The sequence below is a fragment of the Paramormyrops kingsleyae genome, chromosome 15, assembly GCF_048594095.1.
Source record: "Paramormyrops kingsleyae isolate MSU_618 chromosome 15, PKINGS_0.4, whole genome shotgun sequence".
Classification (NCBI taxonomy): Eukaryota; Metazoa; Chordata; class Actinopteri; order Osteoglossiformes; family Mormyridae; genus Paramormyrops; species Paramormyrops kingsleyae.
The window spans coordinates 18,219,379-18,244,207 of NC_132811.1; the positions used below are offsets into that span (position 1 = coordinate 18,219,379).

The following is a 24,829-nucleotide window of genomic DNA, read 5'->3' on the forward strand; positions in this document are numbered from 1 at the left end:
TGATTTTTGCAGGCCACCAGATGTCACTGTTCAAAGTCTTTCAATGCCTCAAATGCTTCAAGTAATTTTCCAACACATTCCAAATGAATCTCCAAAGCTTAATGAGGCATTGCTCGCTCAACTCTAGAGAAAGTTATCAGCACAGGGGCCTCTAGTTATAATATTATATATAGGAGCATTCAACTCTGTTTCTATAAACTTGCTAGATGTATGGGATGCCGTATGATAAAGCACCTGGGTTACAAAAGTTCTTTTTTTTTTTTTTTTTTTACAAAAGTTCGGAAAGGCTAAACACATCAGCAACTATGAAAACATGCCAGCATATATGAAAACATACCAGAAAATACAAAAACACAACAGCAAATATGAAAACACAGCAGCAAATATAAAAACATGTCAGCAAATGAGAAAATGCCAGCAAATATGAAAACACTCCAGCAAAAACGAAAACTCTACAACTTTAGCACCAGTGAAAACAGAAAGGGTATGTACCTACTGATCATCATGTGCTTGTTTCTGATTGGAAAGGAAACTTGTCAATCGGCCGACAGTTGTAACTATAGTTACAGGAGCTCCTGCTCCACCCCCCAAGGTTCCTGTGCCGGCGGCTCCTGCTCCGACCCTCCAAGGTTCCTGTGCCGGCGGCTCCTGCTCCGCCTTCTGAGGTTCCTGTCCCGGCGGCTCCTGATCTGCCCTCCGAGGTTCCTGACCCTACTTCTGTACCCCCAGCTCCCATGATCCCCGTCCCCATGGAGGTCCCCAAATTCCCCGGACCCTGTTCCCATGCCCCCGGCTCCCATGGCCCCAGTCTCTGTCCCCAAGGAGGCCTCGGACTGTCAGACCACCGCTCCTTCTCCCTTGGTGGAGGAGGACCTCGAATGGGACCCCTTGGGGATTTCCCTGATTGCTCCTCTAAACTCCTCCCGTGGGTCACCCCAGCCACCACTCCAGCGTGGAAGATCCCAGCCAGGACCTCATCTCTCTGTGTCCTGAGGAGGGACAGGATACCTGCTCAGGGGTCGGGTCCTGCCCACCCTGCCCCCCCGGCTCACGTTTGGTCCCCTTGGCTTTGGCCAAGGCACAATGAAATCTGGGGAAAGAAAAGCAAAAACATCAACAAGGCACGGAGAACAGCACAAACACACAGAACAGGCACAGGGGCAGCAACCAAGACACCAGCTGAGACACTACAGGGAACACAGACAGACACAGAGGCACCAATGATGGAAACACAGAACACAAGGAGGGGGATAATGAAGGGACAACACCAGGGGACAAACCAACAGGAGGAACAAGGGGACCAGGAGGGAACAAGGGCAGAGTGAGATTGAGTGGTTCACAGCTGATTGAAGGATCAGCCTCAAGAACCATGGACTCAGAGATGGCTAACATCCTAGCCAAAGGATCAGCTTTAAACAACTGCTCAAAGTAGCCGGCCCAGTGGGTCACAACTGCAGTGTCATCTGTAAGGATCATTCCATCATCCGCCCTGACTGCAAGTCTCCAAGGAACAGATGTACATAATGCTTGAATTCCTCTGTTAGCAGAACGTGGGTCACTAGACCACGGATGATGTGTCTCCGGCTCACTGATTCGTCTAACAAATGCCTCCTTATCAGCCCTCAGAACCGTCATGGACATCCTCCTCAGTTCCCGGTACAGAATGGAGTCGCCACCAAGTCGTACACTGCGACTCTTCTCAATAATATCCAGGGTGCCCTGTGAGATGAAACACTCCCTTCTGGGAACACCGGGCAACACCCTCAGCAACCTTCAGAGTCTTATCACGGAAGGTCTCCCACATTACATTAGAGTTGGCAGTCGCACCCAAGTCTGCAAGTTCTTCACACAAACTACATGCAAACTCCTCAGAAACAGCCAGATCTTGGAGTCTGGCCAAGTCCAGGCTCATTCTGCTTGTAGGCGGTAGCCTACTGAACCGAAGCTGAATCTTTAGAGTAGCATGAAGTCCATGGTTAGAATTCACAAACTGGCCACTTTTGTAGACCCTGCAATTCTGCAGGGGCCTCCAGCATCTGCCCACGAGGATGTGTTCTATCTCCTTTGTCACACCAGCATTGGAGTACCAAGTCCAACGATGTGGTTCAGGGCATTGGAACCAGGATCCAGCGACCCGCAGCCCCTGAACTTTCACAAACCCATGACCAGAGGAGAGTCACCTCATGGGCACCCATCAACCACTAAGTGAAGCTGCAAGTAAGAGGTCTTCCTCAATGAGACATTGCGGTAGAGGTATACACTGAGGAGCCGATCCGCCACAGCAACAGCTACTCCCTGAGTATGGCAGCCATCAGTGTGACCAAAGAAAAAGTAGGTGTATCCACCTACAGAGATCTGACAACTCCCCGGCCTGTATACCTCAGAAAGTGCTGCCACCAATATACAGAATTTAAGAAGCTCCCCTGACAGCGAGAGATAGTGGTCATCTTGCCAGAGAGACAAGACATTCCACGCGGCTACCCAGATTGGCCACCTCAAACTGGGACCCAAGTGCCGCTATGCAGCGGCCGATGACTTAGCACCACACCAGCCCCGATCCCCAACAGGCCTGACCCTATTAGCTCTCCGACGGTTTCAACTCTTCCAGGCAAACTCTTTCCGTTTATCTTCTCTTTTCAAGACTTTTCTTTAGCAGTGGGTACATATGGAAAACTTGCAACTCAACCAGCCTTCTGGAACAAAATAAGTTAATGTTCCAAGGTACCACTGTACACTGATTAAGGAGATTCTCTTGTGCAAATCACATGTACTAACAGGCTGATGTTCCTACTTCTGGTCACTACTACTAGTACCTAAGCTACATACCTGAGTAAATCAACACCCTAATGGCAACTGTATTCACTTATCTATGTACAGTGTATACATTTCTCCAGAATTCTTTTTCAAATTGAATTTTTTACATCGTTCCCAAAAAATTGCAAAATTGTATATTTAAATGTTTTGAATTTTTAATTAAATGTTTTAAAATGAAACAGTCTAACACAAGTTTTGGCATGAATTATTGAAATCATTAATGGGTTATTTAAATGTTTTAAGCATATAATAAAGCAAAAAATGTTTTTCCTTTTTCATGAATAATTCATAAAATACAACGTGACATATTCTGGGATTGGTTTAGATGTCTATAATACAATAATCCATTTAAAATCTGCCTTACAAAATAGACACTATTGCCTGATCTGACCTCCCATGTACAGGTTTTATACACAGTTTACGAGGTTAATTATTAACTGATTATTTGAATGGATTAAAAGGGGAACTCAAAGATGTGAAATACAAAATGATACATTTTCAGATTTTTCCCTCCAGGATAGCCATGCAACCGCTTGTTGTGCAAACATGAAACAATGCCGCAGTTGTCTTTGCGGAGTTACTGGCACAGGTTCTTTACAGCCTTTGTTATATAATGGCTTGCTTTCTTTGTGTACAAAGTGCAGGACACAGCAGTACTCCATAACTGAGTTAAATTTCGGGACAAGTAGCCGTGGCAGTGAGCTTTTTAGCCTTTGCGCTGCGGTGCTAAGTGCTCCTTGTCTCGCTATGTGGCTGTCTCTCTTACTGACCGTGTTTGATATCAAAGCACTACTGCTCTTCCTCGTCGCATTTCTTCTCGTCACAGACTACCTGAAGAATCGGAACCCCCCCTGCTTCCCCCCAGGGCCCTGGGCACTGCCGTTCTTGGGAAATGTCTTCAACATCGACATTAAACAGCCTCACATTTACCTGACCAAGGTGAGCAAGAGTTTGGCTCTTTCAGTCTGACAGCTGGTATGACATGCTAATCTTCCCTATTAGCAATGTTTCTTAAGTCGAATGACAGTGGAAGGGAAAGATTCAAAAGTTGTATACAAGTTTTAAATAAATGTTACATAAGAAAAATAATTTGGCAGTTACAAATGTGTTATTGTTCAAATCTGATGTTGTGTTACATCCAGTATTGCATCTGAGAAACAAATAGTAATGTTAAGATTACTATACTTATAAAATTGGGAACTATCATGCCTGTTGATCAAGCAAGTACAAAATCAAGATTTTTTAATATATATCTATGTTGCTGTGCAGGACACACAGCACGTACATTATTTATTGAGTACTATCACACTAACCCGGCTCATCTTTAGTCACATCATCAGAGTCAGTATGAGTGGAATGCAGAGCACAAGCTGAAGCCCAATTAAACGCATTTGACCTTTTTTAACCCGAAGCTGGCCAGCGTCTATGGTGACGTCTACAGCCTCCGCCTGGGCAGGGATAAGATGGTGTTTGTAACAGGCTACAAAATGGTGAGGGAGGCCCTGATCAGCCAGTCTGAGAACTTTGTGGACAAACCTCCCAGCCCCATGGCTGAAAGGCTGTATTCAGGAAATGGCAAGTCAACCCATTCTTTCTTATCAGCCCTTGGCTGTCCCTGGAGTGATGGTCATGTGATTAGGCTGTCATTGCTCACTTCATTCCCCATGTCTCTTTCTTCTGCAGAATGTGTTTAAATTAGTCTATATCAACCCGCCTTATTGCTTGCCATGTGCCTTCAGTCATGTTCGAACCCAATAATTGTTGAATAATTCAGTCCTCACATAGATCTCATTGCCTGTCCCATCCTGCAACACATTTTTGGTTTTTTATTGACCAGAGACAAACTCAGAGAGAGACCCGTGTTCAGGCTATTACAGTCCACCAGCAAACACTGTATAAAATAGTTTATCTTCTCTTTCCAGGACTTTTCTTCAGCAATGGGTACATATGGAAAAGACAAAGGAGATTTGCTCTCTCCACCCTGAGATCTTTCGGACTGGGAAAGAAGTCCCTGGAATCAGTCATCATTGAGGAAAACAGATTCCTTCAAGAGGAGCTTGAAAGAGTGAACGGTCACATACATGGACTGCTATAAAGCCTGATTTCTGCCATGCAATCTCTCTGAAAACAGCCCAGGTTCCTTGGGAAAAGGATGCTCGGTAATGGTGTCTTTGTTCCATCTCACACCTTAGGTCAGCCCCTGGATCCACACATCCTTCTCAACAACGCCGTCTCCAACATCATTTGCCACCTGGTCTTTGGACATAGGTTTGAGTACAGTGACCAGAAATTCCAGATGCTGCTCAAACTGCTGTCAGAAGCGATTTACCTGGAGGGATCCATATGGGCACAGGTAGTGAAGGCCATTTCCATGCTTCTGCTTTATGAAATGATGGCAGCAGTTGCTTAAATAATTCAATTCATAACATACTCCACAAAGCATGAAGCAGACAACTATAACATTAAGAGCTTGAAAATATTCAACAACAGTGCATGATTGGTAAATCCAGCAAAGGTTAGAGCCAGGGACATTCTCATACATTTATTGATTTAGCTGACACTTTTATCCAAAGCGATGTAAAATTAAGAGAGGAGGGTCAGCCTGTCCCTGGAGCAATTGAGGGTTAAGGGCCTTGATCAAGGGCCCAACAGCAAAATCACACTACCGGCCTTGGGGATTTAAACCCTCAACCTTCCCTTCACAGGCACACCATCCTATCCCACTGAGCCACAGACCATGTCACTGATGCATACTGAAATGAAGGAGCATCAGACTAGCCAATGAGTCACATTTATTTTTATCCACGTCTTCTTACCAATTGACAGGAACAAAGATTTTCAAGTGGCAGGACCATCTGATGGCAGTTTCCAGCTTAAACCAGGCCCATAGCCAGAAATTAATTTCAAGGGGAGTCTGGCATATTTAAAGGGTGGTTCAAACTCATAATTTTACTACAACGTGCCTGGTTCTATCACATCTCTTTTTCTCCAGCTGTATGAGGCCTTTCCATCTGTGATGAGGCTCCTCCCAGGCCCCCATAACAACATCTTCAGTCATATCAGCAAGATCTGTGCCTTTGTGAGAGAGGAGCTGGAGAAGCACAAGGAGGACTGGGACGCATCTTCCCCCCGCGACTACATCGATGTCTTCCTAGCGGAGATAAAGAATGTAAATCGAAGCCGGACACAGACAGCATGTACCGACAGCGAAATGAGAGTGTAAAAGCTGATAACTTTGTTCGATCCAACCTTTGTCAGAATACCGAAGACCCAGAGGCCGGATTCAACGAGACCAACCTGACCCTCTGTGCCCTAGACCTATTTTTGGCCGGGACTGAGACCACATCAACCACTCTGCGCTGGGCTCTGCTCTACATGAGCAAGTACCCTGAGATTACAGGTCAGGGTGGCCCAGTCACACTAACTTATGTAAAGGCCATATACCATACCGATAAATGGTGCAGATAAATCAATGACATTAAAGCAGTGGCACTTATTTCAAAGTAACATTTTCCATATAAAGCTTAATATCATGACCATAGCACTGGAATGACAAAAACACAGGAACATGAGAGTATAACAGACACTAGGAATAAAATAAAATACGACGAATTGGATTAGAATGATAAAGATTTATTAATCCCACAGTTGGGAAATTTGCATTGTTACAGTAGCCAAGGACAGTACAGGAGGAATAAATGTAGCATAACAATACAATCTTACAATAAAGACTGTACATTAAAAGAATATAAACATGTGACATACATACATGTACAAAAGTGGACATCTACAGATACCTCGAAGCAACAGAAATTGTATGATTGAAAATAAACAGCAGCAACAATTGAGTGTTTGGTAGCAGCAGAAATGGAAATCCTGGAACACTGCACAGCCTGTGATATGAAGGAAAAAAATCGTTGCACATTATCAGTCCTTGATTTGTACATTTTTGCGTGTTTATATGTGCATGCAGTCCACTGCATGTCATTCATTACAGTCTGACTAGAAGCTGGAAGCAAAGAAAATTACATAAATGATATGATCGTTATTGTTATGTCATAATTTAAGGTGCAATGTCTGGGATAGGTAGGAGTGATACTGTCCCACCTGTACAGAACCTCGGTGCTTCCTGTTTTACGAAAGATGGTTGCAGTTACTTACTCTCCACAGAGTGTCAAGCTCAACCCTCTTGTCTGGTTGGATGTGTTCTGTGCCAGAAAGGGTCCAGGATGAGATAGACAGTGTGATTGGACGGTCACGTCAGCCCAGCATGGCAGACCGGCCGAACATGCCGTACACCGATGCCGTCATCCACGAGATACAGCGCAAGGGCAACATTGTGCCGCTCAACACCCCGAAGATGGCAAGGAAAGACACCACACTAGGGGGGTTCTTTATCCCCAAGGTGAGCACTACACTGTGAGCTACACTGATGCTCTGGCATCAATCCCTCTTTACAGGTAAACCAAATGAACTTCAGCACATTGCGGGGAAGAAAGCTCTGCTGTTTTCAGCTCAACATATCTCAGTGACAAAATAAAGTACAATGTCAGTCTAATCAAATTCATACAAAATTTACCTAAAATTACCTAAAAAAAAAAAAAAAAAGTATGGGTCATTCCATTTTACTCTTGTTGAATTGAAATGGAATGACCCATATACGAATTCAATGTCAATGTAAATAAACATACTGGCTATGAAATGATGAAAACCCAAATTAAATTAGAAAAAGTTCTCAATGTTGATCCATCTATGACAGGGGTCATCAACTATATTTGTCAGAGGGCCAGAGTTTTACCAGACAGTCTCCTTGGGGGCTTAACATTATGTTTAATGTTTATACTTTTTCCATTTCATTACAAAACTGAAGGCATTTGATTCAGGCTCCCATACCTATACCACAGTCAACCACTAGGAGTGATAGATATTTTGCCTCAACTCAACAAATATAGTCATAAATGGTGGTTATTCTGACAAGAGACTCAGTTGTTATTTTTAGTTGCTTTAATAGTGTGGACCACTATTTTCTTTTTGATCCTCACAATTTTGGAATCCAGTCGCGGGCCGGATTGAACGGCTCAGCAGGCCGGCCCGCGGGCCGCCAGTTGATGATCAGTGATCTATGAACTTTATCAAAAAACCAGATTAATGGCTTCCTCAGAGCTTATATTTAGCTAAAGCACCTGAGCAAACCAGCAGCCACACCGAATATGGATCTTCAATTCACCTTTCAGGGAACGGCAGTCATGACGAACATGACTTCAGTGCTGTTTGACAAGAGCGCATGGGCTGACCCAGACACCTTCAATCCTGGGCATTTCCTGGATTCCGGTGGGAAATTTGTGAGACGGGACGCGTTCCTGCCCTTCTCTGCAGGTAACTGACAATATCTTTAATGGAATTAACTCTGCCGAGATTCAAGTCACATTATGTTAAAGAAGGAAAAAGAAACCAAACTCACAATCCCCTCCCCAAACATCCACAGGGAAGAGAGTATGTCTGGGGGAGCAGCTGGCCCGGATGGAGATCTTCCTGTTCTTCACCTCCCTTCTCCAAAAATTCACCTTCTCATTTCTCCCGGGGCCAGAGCCCAGTTTTGTGGGGCAAGTTGGGGCCACTTTAACGCCACTCCCCTTCAAACTGCACGTCACCCTTCGCTAAGGACAGTCTTGATGCGACAGAGGCAAGGACAGGGATACACGGGTCCTGTTTTTCTGCTGCATTCCACTGCCTACTGTCCTGTGAATGATCCATCTGCTGGTTACTCTGCTGTGCTTCATGAAGACCACGCTGTTAAAATTACACTTGAATACACACACCTTCTGTATTTAAAATAATTTTGACTCAACTGCAAAATAAGTCATTAAAGAAAGTGCTGCAGGTGGATTTGTGCTTTAAAATTGGCTTTATTTTATCATGTATTGAGCAAAGGTAAATTAACCAAGTCCTCACAGCAAAACTAAAGCACAGATAGCAACCAAACAATCAGTGAACCCACAGATACATTGATTTGATTTGAGAAGTGCTTTCCAATAGCCGCTCAAAAGTAACAAAAACCAGCGTACACAGTGGGTCATCAGAATCATGTCTAAATTAACAAGACAATTAACAAATATATAATACTTTATTATACTATAAATATGACACTAACGAGTTAAAAAAATTAATGTATTTTATTTTCATTAAGTGCTTCTTTTAGGTCAAATTTACCCAAGAATTACCATGGAAAAGGTTTTTAGATTAAATCTCAATGTTTTAAAATCTTTTAAAAATATCTCAAATCTCTACGGCTCAACTCATATGGCATTTCATTTATATGTGATTTTATGGGTTTATTTTTGGGTTTACACTGATCAATTTCTGCCTTAGTAATAGTAATTTATGTTGCTTAAATCAACTATGGTCATCCAGTATTTTATCATAATGTTTTCATGTTTTTTCAACAAAACAAAAAGACACTTTGTAATCCACTTCATGGATACTTTGTGCATGAATGTGACTATTATATAGTTTAAAAACAACAGGAATTTAAAAAGACTAGCTGAAAGATACAAATTAAATATAAATAGACAACAGAAAAAAAAATGGTGGAGAGAATGTTTGAGTGCAATTAGAGACCCCTAGTTTTTGGGCTGGGTCTATTCTTACTGGAACTACTCTAATAAACCTGTATTATATAAAGAAGGAGAAGTCAACTTCTGAATGGAATCACACTATTTGTGTCTGACAGAAATCCCTGTGCACAACTCATAAATATCACAAATGTTGTTTATGTCAAAAGGCAGGAGTGGTTCCTCATCATTCTGACACCATCCTTTGAGATTTCTACAAATCAGAACAAAAAAACTGAAAGGAACAAAGCCACCTATATAATTTCAACAGAGCATGCAGTAATCAACTCACTCTTTAGGCGAAATAAATAGCACAGGTCGAGCTGGCCCATTTCAAACAACACGTTAAGCACAGTACCCCTTGGAGGGGCCCCGATCCCAGTACATGTAGTGTCTCTATGCGACAGGAGTCTCCCCTTCGAAACGCGTGAACTACAGCTACTGCAAGAAGAGAAGAAGCTGATGTCCAGCACCAATTCGCTTCTATTTTTATATTCTATATTTTTGTACATTTAACCCCAAGAAGAAAAAAAATCCTGTAACAATTATATTATTAAATCTGCTTTATAAAGAATTTTAAACACACTTCTCCTGTCCGCATGTGCCCAAGTTAGTTATATATACACAAGGATGAGAGTGTTCAGCTTTATACAGTTATCACTATGGATACTGAGTATTCACAGAATTTCCCTGACCTGGGATCAGCTACCAGACACAATAGCAAGACCCCAGATGTGACCCGAACCCGCCGTCACAATAAAAGACCCCAGTGCTGGCCAAGTGGCTTTGCGGGTTTGACTTGTGTGGAGTGGAAGCCGTGACCGGGATCCGAGATTCTCGCTCCGGTGCTTAAGGTCACTTGAAGGCGTGTTCGGGGTGAGGAGTGACGTTACTTTGAGGGGGCGGCGGCCACGGGCACACTGACTGACAGGGGGCGCCGGGCATTGGTCACCTGCCGCTGCTGCGCGAGGAAGGATTGGACAGGGGGCGCTGTTGTGGAGTTGGAACGCCCGGCCAGCCGCGACTCGATGGCCATCTTCTGGAAGGTCAGGCTCTGCGGGACACCGCCAGAAAGCAGCCATGACACCCAAAACTCATTAGAGTAACAGAAAGCAGCCATGACACGCAACAAACACTACAGCAGCACATGATATTAATCAATCAGTGTCACAGAGTATTAATGTTAAACATCACAGTTTAAAAAAACAACATACTGTTTATTAGTGTTGTCAAAGTTAACATGTTACATACACACACACACATTCACACCCACCCACATATACATAGAACGCGCACATACATATACACACACACACACACACACACACAATAGGCCAGGGCTTTCTTGCCCTATTTTATCCCTCTCTCCCCTTCTTGTCTGTGTGTGTGTGTGTGTGTGGCCTCCAACCTTTCTTGTCAGATGCAGATACTGGTGCGGCAATAACAAGACTGTGTTGCTGTTGGTCTGCTTATGTATTTTTTCTTTGGTATTAATGTATTTAATTCCAGAAGCAGATACTGGCACAAGCTTGTTCTCTGTCATAATGGTACCACTGGTTTCTTTGCATGTATACTTTTTTGTGTGGCACCTGGATCTTGTTTTTCAGATACAGCAGCTGGTGTGATGATACAATGTCCAGCACTAAGATGCAGAAGCTTCCTTTTGTTACTCCTTCCTTTCGCTCTAAGTTGTTGTGTATTACTTTTCTTTCCCTGTTTTTCTCTCTCTGTCTGACCCCCCCTTTTTTTTCCTTCTTCTTTCTTCTGTCTCTCTTCTCTTTTTCCCTCTCCTCTTTCTCTCCCTCCTCTCTTCTTCTCTCCTATTTCAGTTAACTTTCCCTGTCTACTCCGGCTTAATAGCGCAATAATCTAAAATGGTGAATAAAGAGTATATCTCAAGTAACAAGAGGAGCTTAATCCGAAGCTCCACTTGTTAAAATAAAAGTGTTGGCACAGTAAAGCACCCAGACTAACATCCTGCTGCTAAACTGCCGACACGACAGGGGTGTAAAAAAAAAAAAAAAGTTAATGTATTAACATTAAAATCATGTTTTTTAAAATTAATTTTAATAATCAAATTAGAGAATAATATAAACAACATTAAATAGATATTAGAATTTAATTTCTACAATACAGACTATAATATTTTTTGATGGTATTGCAACATGATTGAGTATGCAATTAATGCCCAAGGAGTGAGATTAATTCTTATTTTAAAAAAATGAACCATGATAAAGGAGGCTGAAAACATGGAGACGTCTCAACGCTAAGTGTTTGCTGTGTGTCATGCAGAGTGGTGCAGCTCCCCACCAATCAGCTCAAAGCTGTGTGATGACCGCGTCGCCTGTGACCGGCCTACCTTGTTGTACCAGGCCGTCACGATGAGTTTCTCCTCATACTCACGGAGTTTCGCCTGCTCACACTCGCGCTACACAGGGAAGAGGAAGAAGTTGCCATTGTTATCATCATCATCATCATCATCAACATCATCAAAAATGTTATCAACATCACCCATCATCATCATCATCTTCAACACACAGCTCAGCCTAACACATCTGTCTTCTATCTGACCAGGCTTGGACCGTACCTCAAGACTCAAGATTCTTCTATCTTTTTCCAGCAGCTGGTTTTTCAGGGCCTGGATTTCAGCTGTGGCCGGGTTCAGTTTGGGATCCAGGGCCCTTATGACCTGTGAGTGACCATCAAGAGCAAAAATTGAAGCAGACACATAGACCCGTGCTGTACTCACACCTATACATGTCAATCCTCTCCCTTGTTGGGCCTGCTGCTGGCGGTCTGCTCCTCAGGGCTCCCGCCCTCAAGCTGAAGGTCCTGACTGGCATGACTTACGTTCCGGGCTTTCTCCAGGTACATCTTGTAGCGCTCCTCCATCGCCCTCATGTCTTCATCCTTTTTCTTCAGAGCACCAAGCAGCTCATCAATCTTCAGGGCTTCAGGGAAAGATAAAAGGACAGCTGGTCTTTCACTCAAGGAACTTTCTTTAGGAGGTGAGTGTTGGCTGGAGGTAAAGACATCACCTGAAGGAACCTTCCTGATATTACAAACAAGAACGATGAGCGTTTGACGTATGATCCACCCCCCTCTGCTGACAAATAACAAACATAATGACCACAGGGCCAGATATAAGGGGATTCATTTTACTCACTGGTCTGCGTGCTGTCTGGCTGCAGATCTTCAAGAAGCTCCTTCTTCTTCATGATTTCATCCTGAGCCTCGTTCAGCTGCACCCTTGAAAAGATCTTACAGCTCATATCTCATATCCACCTGCCCAACTGCCTGGTCATCAAAAAAAAAAACACCATGCTATTTCAATTCTACAGTCCTACTTACATGTGAGCATCCAGTTTCTTCTTCAGATGCGACTATAAATAAAAACAGAGGAGCTGTTAAAGCAGAAGAGGACCATAGCGATGAGCCATTACATGCTTCTAGAAGGAATACAACTGCTTCATCTCCATCACTATCTACCTTTACTTATATAACTAGTAATAAATATGAATGAAATTCAACCAACATCTTCAGTTTTGGATCCTTGGCCTTGCAGGGCTTTCTGGAGGTCTTCCACCTGGAGCTGCAACTCAGAGATTCTCTCCTGGTTCAACCTGAGGGAATGACAGACCATGAAGCCTGTCTTATTGCATTACAAACAGTACTTATCCAAGTGCTTTAGGTGTCTACAGCGTGTTATACGCAGAAATCCCAGCAGAACTGCAAGAAAGGCAAAAACTGATTAACTTAACCTCAATGCTACCATCCCTTCCCACAAGATATTTATGGACTGGTGGACATTGTCTATTTCTTGAACAGCGCCGGTCCATCATTCTGCTTACATCACCGGTACCATGTCATGAGAGCTACACTGAGTCTCCTACAATGAAAATGAAGCTTTATTATGCATCTGTATAAGTACATTGGAATTCTTTAGTTTTCACATATCCCATCATGCTCTTTCTTTTTAAGACAAACACACATACAGAGGTGAGTGAAGCTTGGGATCAGACTGCAGGGTCAGTCCCTGGAGTATTTTTCAGGAGGTCTAGGGCCTTGCTCAGGAGCCCATGAACATGTGACTACCCTGCCAGTCACAGGATTCAAACCTGTGACCTTTCGATCACAGGCACAGCATCCAAACTCGCTCAGCCACAAAGCTTTTCCATCATGGTGGCACCTGATCTCCGTGTCCAGCTCCGTCCGCTGCCGGTGGGCCTCCTCGAGCCGGGCCTGCAGCTCAACGATGCGCTCGTTCTCTGATCCCTCTCTGTCCAGGCGCAGCATCTTGTTCTCGTGTTGCAGACGGATGAACTTCTCCCTGCGGGGGGGCGGAGAGGACTGAGGTAAGGAAACCAAGCACGCATAGTCAGGCCCACAGTGAGGCGCAGAGAGAACCTCAGCAAACTAAAGCTGCAGGTACCTGTACTCTATAGGCAGGAGTTCTGCTGCGAGGTTGTCATGCGTCGCATTTCCAGCAGGAAACATTCCTATAAAGAAAAAAATAATCAGATTCTTCTTTCTTCACAGATGAGTGGGAAAAACATAGCAAGCAATATACATGCTCAGCACTCTGACTTCATAACATACTGAAATCTGACATCACCATGGTAACAAAGCCTCCAATGGCAAACCTGCTTGAATGAGCTGGCTCTGCTGAGCTTGTGTGCAACGCAGCTCCTCATTGGTCTCCTTCAAGGAATCCCGCTCAACAATCACCCTCTGGTTTGGTTAGGGTGGACAAGTAGCCGTGTCACAAAAGAGAATAAAAACATTAAAATGTGCCACATTGAAGAATATTACAAGTAAAAGAATGTAAATTAATCTATGATGCTTATTGTATTGATGTTGGAACTGACAATAGGCTAATTTGATTATGAGCATTACTCATCACTGCATGTTCTGCCATTAACTGTACCTCCTTCTCCTTAATGACAGTATCATATTTCTCCTCAAACTTTTTCATTTCAAAGGCCAAGTTATCGGCCCTCCTGGACTCTTCTGACAACTTCCTGTGCAGCTCCTGGACCTGATATGAAAAGAAAACACTCAATCATCCATCCATCTATCCATCCACCCATCCATCCATCTTTTTCAGTTCAGGACAGAGGTGAGTCTGGAGTCTTTTCCAGGATGCAAAGCCCACAAGGTATGGGACACACTGGATGGAATGCTGGCCCATTTGTGATGCCAAATCACCTAAATCACCTAACAGTACATTTGTAGACTGTGGGTGAAGGATTAAACACTGGATGAAAATGCAGATGCCACAAACAGAGCTGGGGACACTATTTCAACCTCAAACATGGAGGTGTGGCCCAGTGTTACCTGCCCACTGGGGAACCATGATACCCGATCTTTAAGCAGAGGGAAATAATTCTTTTGTGAACCGTCTCATTATGCTTTTTAGTGTCGGTTTCAGAGGTGGGGAGGGCAGGATGAACAGGTGGATTACATACAAGAACCCCTTTGTTCTGGGCGGTCAACAGAACCAGGTGGACTTTCCCTCTCTAGTGATACATGGGGGAGGGGGAACAACATAGCACAAGTAAATATACCAGGAAATTAACGAGGTAAAGTCAAACGTGCGTTGCAAGAGGTGGGACCAAAGGAAATAACGCCACCTGGAGGTCCCTGCACCACATGACGAGAAATGCTGGATATTTCTCCTGACTGATTCTTCAATTGCTAGAATTAGCTACATATCCACACCTGAATCCCTCACGTCATTAGATAAATCAGGTCCCAGACCACTTTCAGCCTCCACACACTGATCTGTTGTCTGTGATCCCTAAGGTGGTCTCATGTATCCTGAATACTGCTAGTCATGCAGTTGTTTTTAACATGAATAGCTGTATCATTCTTGCTATGTTCTTTGTAACATATTACATAGTGCTAACTTCTTACTGGTCATTCATCGTTAGCTTAGTCTAGCTGCTTAGCTGGCTCCTTGACAGCTGTATGTTACTTTGGAGAAAACCATCTGGTAAATAAATCAATGCAAATAAATACAAATTGCAGTCAGGAGAGACATCAAAGCAATGCTCAGGATTCTCGGAGCAACAGAACTGACCCTGACACCTGTGGTCAGCTGGTTCACTCTCCTGAAACATACAACATCTCACGTTTGTGTTGTTCACAGTGCCAAAAAAAGATGGAGAAGGTCCTGCAGCTAAGCACCCCACACTGAAGCTTACCTGCCTCTTGTAGGTCTCCAGCTGGGTTCGAGCCGCATTGGCTTTGCGTAGCTCCTCTTCCAAGCTCACGGTGTTCTGCATGTAGGTCATGTTCTTCTCCTCAAGAACCTTCACCTGCCGCCGCAGGTCGCTCAGGTCTTCCAGCTTCTTCCTGTAGGTCTCCACTGAGGCCTCCAGCTTCACGGCCCGGTCAGAACAGCTCCTGTACCCAGACCGACGGACAGACATGGTTCACCTAGAGGAAAGCGTCCTGTGTTTAGAGCATGCGGGCTTGGCCTTGGCGCGCCAGGCAGACCTCAGGATGTCCAGCTCATCCTTCAGGGAGCGCGACTCCTCGGCCAGGCAGGTGAGCTCGTCGTTGCGGTGCTGCACCTCCACCAGCTGCTTCTCCAGCTCCTCGCAGTGGATGCGGTAGTCATCCTTCGCGGCCTCTAGCCTGATGGGGTCAAAGACACGTGCTACAAGCCAGGCACAAGGTGACTCGTATTTATGGCCCATTATCAACACCAGATACAGCAATAATACAACGTGACTGCCGGATCAGACAAAAACAATACATTCATTGCCAAATTACCGTCATATATGAATAAATAGAGAAAAAAAATTAACCAGTATTTTGGCAGGTGTTGTGGTCAAAAACAACCGACAGCATGGACAATTCAGATATCACGTCTTAGCAGGTTAAAAGAACTGCAGGTTGTATTGTCCCCATGAGCAGATCAAGATGCCCATCTCCTAGGAGAAGTACCTCACCGCCCCAGGTTCAGTCCACAGAGCAACATCAGTGATGTCACGTTGGAAACCAGTGAAAGTTTCGCTGTCAGTCTAAGGGTGTGATACAAGCTGTCCTGGCCTGCAGAAGGCTGAAGCAAGGTCAGTACCTGAAGTTCTCTTCCTGAAGCTGCTCCAGCTGGAATTGGAGCTGGCAGTATTTCTTCCCCGACGGCGTACTGGGGTCGTCGAAGGAGTCCAGCTGGCTGGATCGGTCCGTCAGCAGGTCGTTCTCAGCCAGCAAGCTGTTCCTCTCCTCCTGGAGCACGGCCACCTGACCACAAAACACCGGCCGCTTCCTCAGACTCAGGCTCACGCTACCTGTTCCTATCGTTTGACTGGAATCACAAACAAAATGTAAGCACACCAAATCGGAATGATCAAGCGGTCTCTGACCACAGATTGCATGTTTCCTGGACATTATTCCCATCACCCTTTACACCTTTAAGTGTGTTTGTCCGGTCAACGGCCTCCGAAATCACCTCATATATGCAGCCGGCGAGACGCAGTTCTGGTGTGGTTACGGGAAGGTGCACAAAGCAGAGGTCCATACATCAGTCGTGAATGTATCCCAATAAAAAGTGACATGGAGACGCCCACGCACAGTCAGGCATTTATGCACCTTTATCAGCCAGAATAATCTCAGGTTTGAGCCTCAGATTACATACCAGTGGCCTGTACTACGAAGCGGGGTTACTGGCTCATCGGGGTAACTTGTCGGATTTAAGGTACCACAGTTTAAATGGACTTCATATTCGTTCACTTACACCTTGCCCAGACTACCTTAAATCCGACAAGTTACCCCGATAAGCCAGTAACCCCGCTTCGTAGTACAGGCCCCAGATTACACAATGGGGGGTGGGGGGGCATTTAGCATCCCAAGGGAGAATTTTAAAAGAAATCTGTTTGACAGTCTCATATTATGCATTTGTCATTTTCCAGAATTACATGGAATGCATTATTATGACATTCTATGTTTTTCCAGGATCTGTTACTTTACAGCAGAATTGAGGTCCAGCCACAGCTGGCTGCTCTGTACCACCACCAAAGAGCCAGAGAAGAAGCTACCTCAGCAGAGCTGCAGCACAGAACCTGGTCCCACAGCACCAGGCCTTAGCATGCTCTAAGCATCAGCATGCAGCAGCGCGTCCACAGGATGCGACTTCACTAAAGTCAGCGACGTTATGGTACAAAGCACTGTCAAGCTGCGGATTTTATTCATAAGACGGACTTCCCCCACTGAAAACCCTTCAAAACTGGCCAATCCAGGCCACACCTCCATAAAATTAACACAACCACTTTTGTGTCCTGCAAATTGGGAGTTACACGCTAAAAGCCCGGAATCGAATTAGCGCTGTTAACGTGGCTCCATTTACACCACCATGTTGCAGGAGAGAGACATTAAAAGATCACAATGATGAAGATGTCACGTGTTAGATGGTTTATGATCATGGGACAGGAATTAGGAAGATGAGTCAACTCCCACGGATGCTCGGCGTTTAATGCAGGAAGACAACAGCGATATTGTTTAGGCCACCCTTGGTCCCCGGGGCCCTGTTAGCCTTGTTAGTGGCAGTCTGGCTGGATAATGAGCTTCTACTTACCGCGTGACCTTGATATGGGGACTGAGTTGTAAAAGTCTTATAAATGAAATCTGTCAAGAACCATCAGATGAATCAAATGCGTCAAGAGTCAGCCAATGTATAAGCCACATCAGGATGCTATTAATAAGGCAGTAATCAAGCAGTTTGTGCATCATTCTCAAATCCTTTTAGGATAATATTAGGACACACAAATAAGCATTTCCGCACTAAGGCGTAACATTGCGTTGAACACTGGGGGGGTTGAGCTCATTTAAGGAAGCCTAGGGTTTTGTATTTGGTGGTTTTTGTATTTTATGCCAATGTTTCCTTAACAAAGGTGGTGATTACATGCTAAGGGGTTTGAAATACACCACATGCTGAACAGGGCCGTTGTGTTTACCCCCGGATGCGGCGGACCCACCTGAGTGTCCAGCTCAAGGCACCTCTTGGCCAGCTCTTCCTTCTCAGATGCCAGCTCCGAGAGGTCCTCCAGCGCCTTCTTCAGCTGAGGACCACAGCCACAAGTCCGCATCAGGCTTACGGCACCAGGAGAGCCGGGCGTCAAAATCTTCATGGCGCCGTGCGAGTACCTACCTGCTGCTCTATGTCCAGCAGAGGGTCCACTCCAAACTGTGACATCTGTTCCTTATTCATTAACTGGCAGATACAAACAATACAATGATCACTACTTACTGTGGTTTTATGATGACGAATGGCACAAAGGTTAAAAGGAACCTGTCGAGGCCACAAATGTTTGGAACCTTTGCTAAAATAAATCCATGTTTTTTCAGTGCTGTTGGAAGGTCAACATACTAGCGGTTGTGGCATAAATAATACAACTGCATTTCCCAGCATCCACTGCACAGGCATAACAAAATGTGTCATATTATGAGAGCAGCATTCAGGCCTCTCTTTCTGCAGGGTAACATCTCCAGAAAGTGAGTCTCTGTCTGACAAAAGCATTCCTTCTCATTTCTGTTCTCTGAATGGACACATTGTTTTCTGAGACAGTTTTCTCATTTAAGACAAAATCACCTCCTGAATGGCTGTCATCACGACATGCTGCACCGACTCTTCCAACGTCATGATGATCTGGATATATTCTGCAAACAGAACAGTCAGTAATTCAGGGAACAGGTCTATTTTATGAACACATATTGGCTAAAGTTTGCTTACATACACAACAAATCTTATTTACTTAAATAACAAATTTAGCTTTTTTCCATAGTATTTACTGGCATGCAAACTTGTAGCTCCATATAATTGTCAGTAGCAGTTTACAAATTATTCAGATTATTCTTGTTTTTTTTTTTTTACAGAAAGTCCTTACACTGACATTAGGAACAAAAACATTTTAAATCAATTTAACTGTCCACAAACCTCATATAAAACACTATCAGAAAAAAATGGTACAACCCTGGTACAGTTTCGTTCCCCAAGGTAGAAACAACATTAATGTTCCCCCAATGGTATAAGAATGTCCCTCAGAGTCCATTGCAGTACCTTAAATTAGACTAAAAGGTACATTAACGTACAGCTAGGGTACAATTGGCAGAGCCTTGAGGGTACAGTCCCAGTGACAAGTAATTGTACCCTCAAAGGAATAAACTGTTTTTTTCTGACAGCTAAATGAGGCATGACAGAAGAATTCAAAGACATGTAAAAACTGAATGTATTAAACTAATGAAGATTATACGTTTCAAATTCATCCTATACAACCTGATGCATGTCCCACACATGTTATAAACTATAAAGCCTATATTTTAAATATCACCTGTTATATGTAAATAAATAACATCCAATTCACCATTCCTAAATACAAACCCAGTTCCGTTCAGTAGCTCCCCCAGAATTCCCATTAAAATTTCAGGTTACCTTGTTTTCTCTCGCATTTAATAGCGCAGCCCAGAACCAGCTGCAGGAGACGACCCAGTTCCACGGGGTCGGAGTGCTCAGCCACGCGGACCAGATCCGGAAGCGGGAAGTCAGAGATCTGCTGTGCCAGGACCTGCCATTGTGCAGAATCAAAGGCACATTCTGTTGCTCAAGTTAAATGCACCACTAGTATACAATGATTATGGGAAAAAAAATAAACGTATATATATATTGAAAGATGATATACAGTATATATTATAAATATGCTACACAATAATTTATCTCCTGCTACACATTTATGTTGACACATGTCCTAAATGTCACAAATGTTGAAATGTTGGACTTTCTGGTTCCCAGCAATACAAACAAGTCGATCTGTACCGCCAGCATTTTACAGGAAGGGCGCTGGACCACATTCAGCCATTCAGACTGGAGAGCTTCACCCAGGGATCAATGAAGTTCATCTTATATTATCGACTCAGATGAAGGTCATGGCAGCACGACGGCAAAATACATCTTTGGAGAGTGACTGCCAGTAATTACTCAAACTCGCATTACGTATATTTTCTATTTCTTAACATAAGTAATGTGCCTGTATCCTTTACTGAATGATTTTAAAGAATTCATTATTGTATTAAAGAATGAGGGTGAAATAAGATGCTTACCTCATTATAGTAATCCACCACCATCTGAAGAATCTTTTTTAGGTTGTTCATCTGTGTAAAATTAAAAATAAATCACTAACTGCTGTTTTCCAAATAATAAAATGGTAAACAAAAAAACACTGCATTTTATAGTCCTAGGAGGACAACAAACTTTGTTGCCTTAAGCAATATACTGAAGGGCTTGAATAGTGAATGTGCTGAACTAAACTGCACAGTTTAGTATAAATCTCACAAAAATAACATTTGTGCTGAATGTACAAACTGTGGAGTAAAAATACTTGTCTCCAGCAAAATTTATACACAACTGACCGATTAAAATAAAATCATGAAGAAACATCAATGAGAGTGAGGAGATTGTGCTATTCTGTCCGCAGGGTGAGTTGGGGGCAGTGCGCACCTCTGCATGTTCAGAGGTTGTGCCCATGATCAGAAGGTCACAGGTTTGAATCCCAGAATTAGCAAAGTGATTCCACAACTGGGGCCGTCAACAAGACCATTAATCCTGCTTCCTCCATTGTATGTAGCTTTGGATAAAACAGCATCTGCTAAGCGTTTAAATGTAAGTTCCTCTCCAATTTACTGTGAAGAGCAACATCAGTGATGTCACGTTGGAAACCAGTGAAAGGTCTGCTGTCGGTCTAAGGGTGTGATACCTTTAGCCTCCAGTTTTCAGAAACATCCTCCTTAATGCGAGTCAGCCAACTGTCATTGAACCACGCAGGGTCTCTGAAAAACAGGTGCCAGTTAAATACTGAAAGCACATTTTAAAAAAATACCACATGCAGCTACCCGCTAATAATTAAACACAAAATTTATCTCAAGTTTTCCAAGTTTCAGGATGGACATTTCAGCTGTAAATCGTTTCATCAAAAGCAAGTAACGTGTGAAAGACAGTCAACGTTCATCCACGCCAAACAATGGGCAAAGAATGTACTGATAAGTTAGGATACAAACCACATCTTTTCCCTGTACAGGGATGACTGCCATAAAGAATGTGTTTCTTCATTAAATCTTCATATTTCTATTGTCCCACTGTAGGGTGCGTCTTTTTCCGAAATGCATTTTTCCATCACATTAGCTAAATTTAAAGAGCTGAGTTAAAGAAAAAAACTAGCCAAGATATATCCTTAGAATGGAAGCTTGTTCTTCAGTCATTGCTTCAGTCTCCACTCTTCTCACAACATCAAAGATTTTTTAATCACTTGACTGACTACAGTGTAAAATCAGAGCATTTCTCTGTCCAGTCCTTTGCACAATCTGACTTACTGTCCATGTCCTTTGCATCGCATAGTCTAAATGACATTAAAACCAACTTGATTTGAGTTAATTAAATTCTGCATCCTATTGCAATGTGATTTAAATAAGCTACAAAGCTTCGGAGCTACGGAGACCTGCTTCCTATCCTGGAGTTAGAATAATAGTAAAGAAATTTCCTTGGGTGAAAGTTTAAGACATATGATTACCTAGCTGGCCACATTTAGGTAAGAAAGCCAGGAAATCGCCCAAATGAGGTTCTCTCTTTTCCTAACAGAAGGGGGTGTACAGTATCCATGACAACACCATGGTGACCTCCCACAACCATAAGGGACTCACATTTGATGAAGAGCCTGAGAAATGGCCACTCCTGTAGTCAAGTCCTGTATTGTCTTGCAGGATGAAGGGGTGTTGAAAGTCTGTAACTGGAAAAAATTAAAAATAAAACATTCTACTACTGCATTCTTGTACCAATAACCACAGCTAATGTGTGACAGGTAGAGTCTCCCCCCCCATCCCCCCAATAATTCTGGGGCTGCGGCTATGAATTGCTATCTGTGTGTACTCATACTCTCATCATTGTCCTTCAAGTACGTTCCCTACAAAATACAAATGTATTAATTTAAATCCAAATGTGCTATTCAGAACCACCATGACCGTGTGCTGCACATAGATAAATTTGCTTACTTTGATTTTAATGATAAATAGACATCACCACTGCAACAAAATCACCAAAATGACCAATACCACATCAATTATGATCAGACCTCCAACAGATCAACCCCTGCAAAACAAATGGCTCAAATAATTCACAGCTGCTGCCAAATTCAAAGTGAGACTCCTGCTTCCGTGAGTTACAGCACTGGCACCCCCTCAGACCCATACAAGATCCAGCTGGTGAATTCACCACTAACATGTACAGATGCCCTGGTGCACTTCTGAGGTATCTGAAGCCATATTTTGATACGTGTAAAAAATGACTCACTAACTGAACAGGGAGAAATGACAGCAACACCTAGCAACATGCATAGACTCGTAATTTACACGTCTTTCACAGTGGCCGCCTTCCCTATGTGCAACTTATACGTCCTTGGCAACAACCCACCAGGGGATGCTCGACACCTGTCATTTATTAACCAACAGTCACCAAAACGCGTGTCTTTCGGCCGATCACTGACGAAATATCTAACTGGTGCCTAAGTTTAAAAGCACATTCTGGTGGTAGCCGGTTATACGTAAATATTTAATTCATCAATAGGTATTAAGACGCAGGTACTTGTGAAAATTAGGTATAGGCTGGCATAGCATCATCAGATATGAAACTGCCAGCCATTCAGCAGCGTCTTTGCTAAGAGTGCAAATATGTACGTCGTGCAGGACCAGAAACTGGAAAGCGGCATAAAAATCCCTATCCTGCAAATTAAAAAAATAATAATAATAAAATAAAATGGTCATTTACGGGCACGTAAATGGCACATACGGCACATACAGTATACTATGTAGCTACCGCAAGTTAGAAGACGCTACCTGCGACAGGTAAACGCTCTGGTAGGTTAGGTTAATAAGATTAAAACCGCGATACCGACGCCGACAGCCTCAGCTAGCCGATTTCTGGCCACTGTAGCTTGACCCTGAGCTTACCCAAATTATTAAACTTTCGCACAGGACTGTCTTGGAATCCATTTCTTCCCGGTAAATGTTTCCGTGCACCTGTCAACAATGCGTCTTTTCCCCTCTTCGCTGGCTTGACCTCACCTAAGGGGAGGGGGGGGCGTGTGCGCTCGTGTGCTTTCTAACGTAAAAGACGTATGGCCCCTGCGTGTTCGCAGCACTGCCTTGCTAGAATGCCGTAGCGTTTTCTTGAATAGATTTCGCGCTCGCGCTAGGACATTTCGTTCGGAGGGGGATTAGAGGAGTGACGAAAAGAAAAGTCAGATATTGACAAGTGAACAGCCAATCACAACTGGTCTCAAGCTACAGAACCTATCCAATCGCATTCTGGATCACGTGAATAATGGTCCAAGGAACGCCAATCAGAGCCTTCGCCTTCCCGTGCAGGTTACATCAGTTTAAAATACTTGGGATCTCTTTCTGTACTCCTTGGCATGCAGAAATTTGAAGTTGTCTTGAAGTGTATTAATACTTTTACTTTGCGTAAAATGTGATCTCTACGCTAGTACATCGTGGAAGAGATCGCCTCTGGCTTTTAGTGTTCTCGAAAAAGCACTCTAACAGTTGCTGGTTACGCGCCCTTGTGTTGTGTGCATTTATGACAGTAATATAAGAATATTTTTTCTTACCAGTTGAGTACCTATTTAAAAAAGCAAATATTACGTTCTGTTTTACATGTAGCTAATTTATTGAATGCAGTCATCAAAACATTGCTTTTAATGCTGTAGTGATGCACATGCATTTTTTTTCTTTACACATTCGTTTGGCTTCGGTCACAGCGAGAAATTAATTATCCAGTATTTCGATCAGTGTTGACCTTGTATTTTTTTTTGTCCCATATAAATTAGCTATTTTTCCAGGATTTCAAGCTGATGACTGAGTTCCCTCTCATTAGTTTTGACAGGTTATGTTGTTCATAAAGGTATAAATTGAGGGATGGCAGTATTGATGGAATATTAACTGGCCTGTATATCACATGTGGTTTAATTCTACAGTACAGTGGTTTTTCATTTGTTGAGGAGACCCAGGAGAGCATACATATAGTTAAAATATAGGGTATAGCCAACAAACAGTTGAAATATTCAAAACGATAAAATATTTGTAAAATGGGTAAATATCTAAGCAATTAAGACATCGAATGACACTGAACGGCACTGGACTTTATGCTTGCTGAATTTCCCAATATCAGTGTGGTGACATCTCCAATTCCAGTGTTGAACTTGAATCAGACAGATCTGGTAGTTTATTCACCTTTTCCTGACCAGCTATATATTCCCCACTTCGATCAATGCATGCTATTTTTAGACAATTTGACCTTCTAGTCTGACCAAAAAGTGCTAAACAAATATTTACAAAGATATTTTAGTAGAACTTGGATC

General features: G+C 43.3%; 2 protein-coding genes across 2 annotated transcripts; one reads left to right on the plus strand and one right to left on the minus strand.

Annotated features, from left to right (window-relative positions):
- The first annotated feature begins 3,450 nt into the window (after positions 1-3,450).
- On the plus strand, positions 3,451-8,700 carry LOC111834860 (cytochrome P450 2J2-like). Its single transcript, XM_023794635.2, has 9 exons — positions 3,451-3,753; positions 4,227-4,389; positions 4,737-4,886; positions 5,007-5,167; positions 5,807-5,983; positions 6,073-6,214; positions 7,032-7,219; positions 8,049-8,190; positions 8,300-8,700. Exons 1-9 carry the CDS (start codon positions 3,562-3,564, stop codon positions 8,473-8,475), a joined length of 1,491 nt encoding a protein of 496 aa, XP_023650403.2. The 5' UTR covers positions 3,451-3,561; the 3' UTR covers positions 8,476-8,700.
- hook1 (hook microtubule-tethering protein 1) lies at positions 8,701-23,574 on the minus strand. The gene is made up of 22 exons (XM_023794624.2): positions 23,421-23,574; positions 22,119-22,204; positions 21,179-21,251; positions 20,526-20,576; positions 19,861-19,993; positions 19,021-19,088; positions 18,580-18,642; positions 18,407-18,490; positions 16,513-16,676; positions 15,927-16,067; positions 15,632-15,833; positions 14,353-14,463; positions 14,069-14,156; positions 13,858-13,924; positions 13,615-13,755; positions 12,961-13,048; positions 12,777-12,808; positions 12,592-12,674; positions 12,276-12,376; positions 12,013-12,114; positions 11,785-11,853; positions 8,701-10,479 (listed from the first exon to the last, which is right to left on the minus strand). The coding sequence occupies exons 1-22, from the start codon at positions 23,460-23,462 to the stop codon at positions 10,315-10,317; spliced, it is 2,154 nt and encodes a 717-aa protein (XP_023650392.2). The 5' UTR covers positions 23,463-23,574; the 3' UTR covers positions 8,701-10,314.
- Between the last annotated feature and the right edge of the window lie 1,255 nt (positions 23,575-24,829).

Excerpts from the sequence above, each read along its gene's own strand:
- hook1 (XM_023794624.2), bottom strand. The coding sequence starts at position 23,462 with ATGGATTCCAAGACAGTCCTGTGCGAAAGTTTAATAATTTGG. Across the intron at positions 18,643-19,020 it reads TGATGACAGCCATTCAGGAG|TTAATGAATAAGGAACAGAT; the intron begins GTGATTTTGTCT and ends TGTATCTGCCAG. Across the intron at positions 14,157-14,352 it reads CTGTCATTAAGGAGAAGGAG|AGGGTGATTGTTGAGCGGGA; the intron begins GTACAGTTAATG and ends TAACCAAACCAG.
- LOC111834860 (XM_023794635.2), top strand. The coding sequence starts at position 3,562 with ATGTGGCTGTCTCTCTTACTGACCGTGTTTGATATCAAAGCACTACTG. Across the intron at positions 3,754-4,226 it reads CTCACATTTACCTGACCAAG|CTGGCCAGCGTCTATGGTGA; the intron begins GTGAGCAAGAGT and ends TTTAACCCGAAG. Across the intron at positions 5,984-6,072 it reads TCCTAGCGGAGATAAAGAAT|AATACCGAAGACCCAGAGGC; the intron begins GTAAATCGAAGC and ends AACCTTTGTCAG.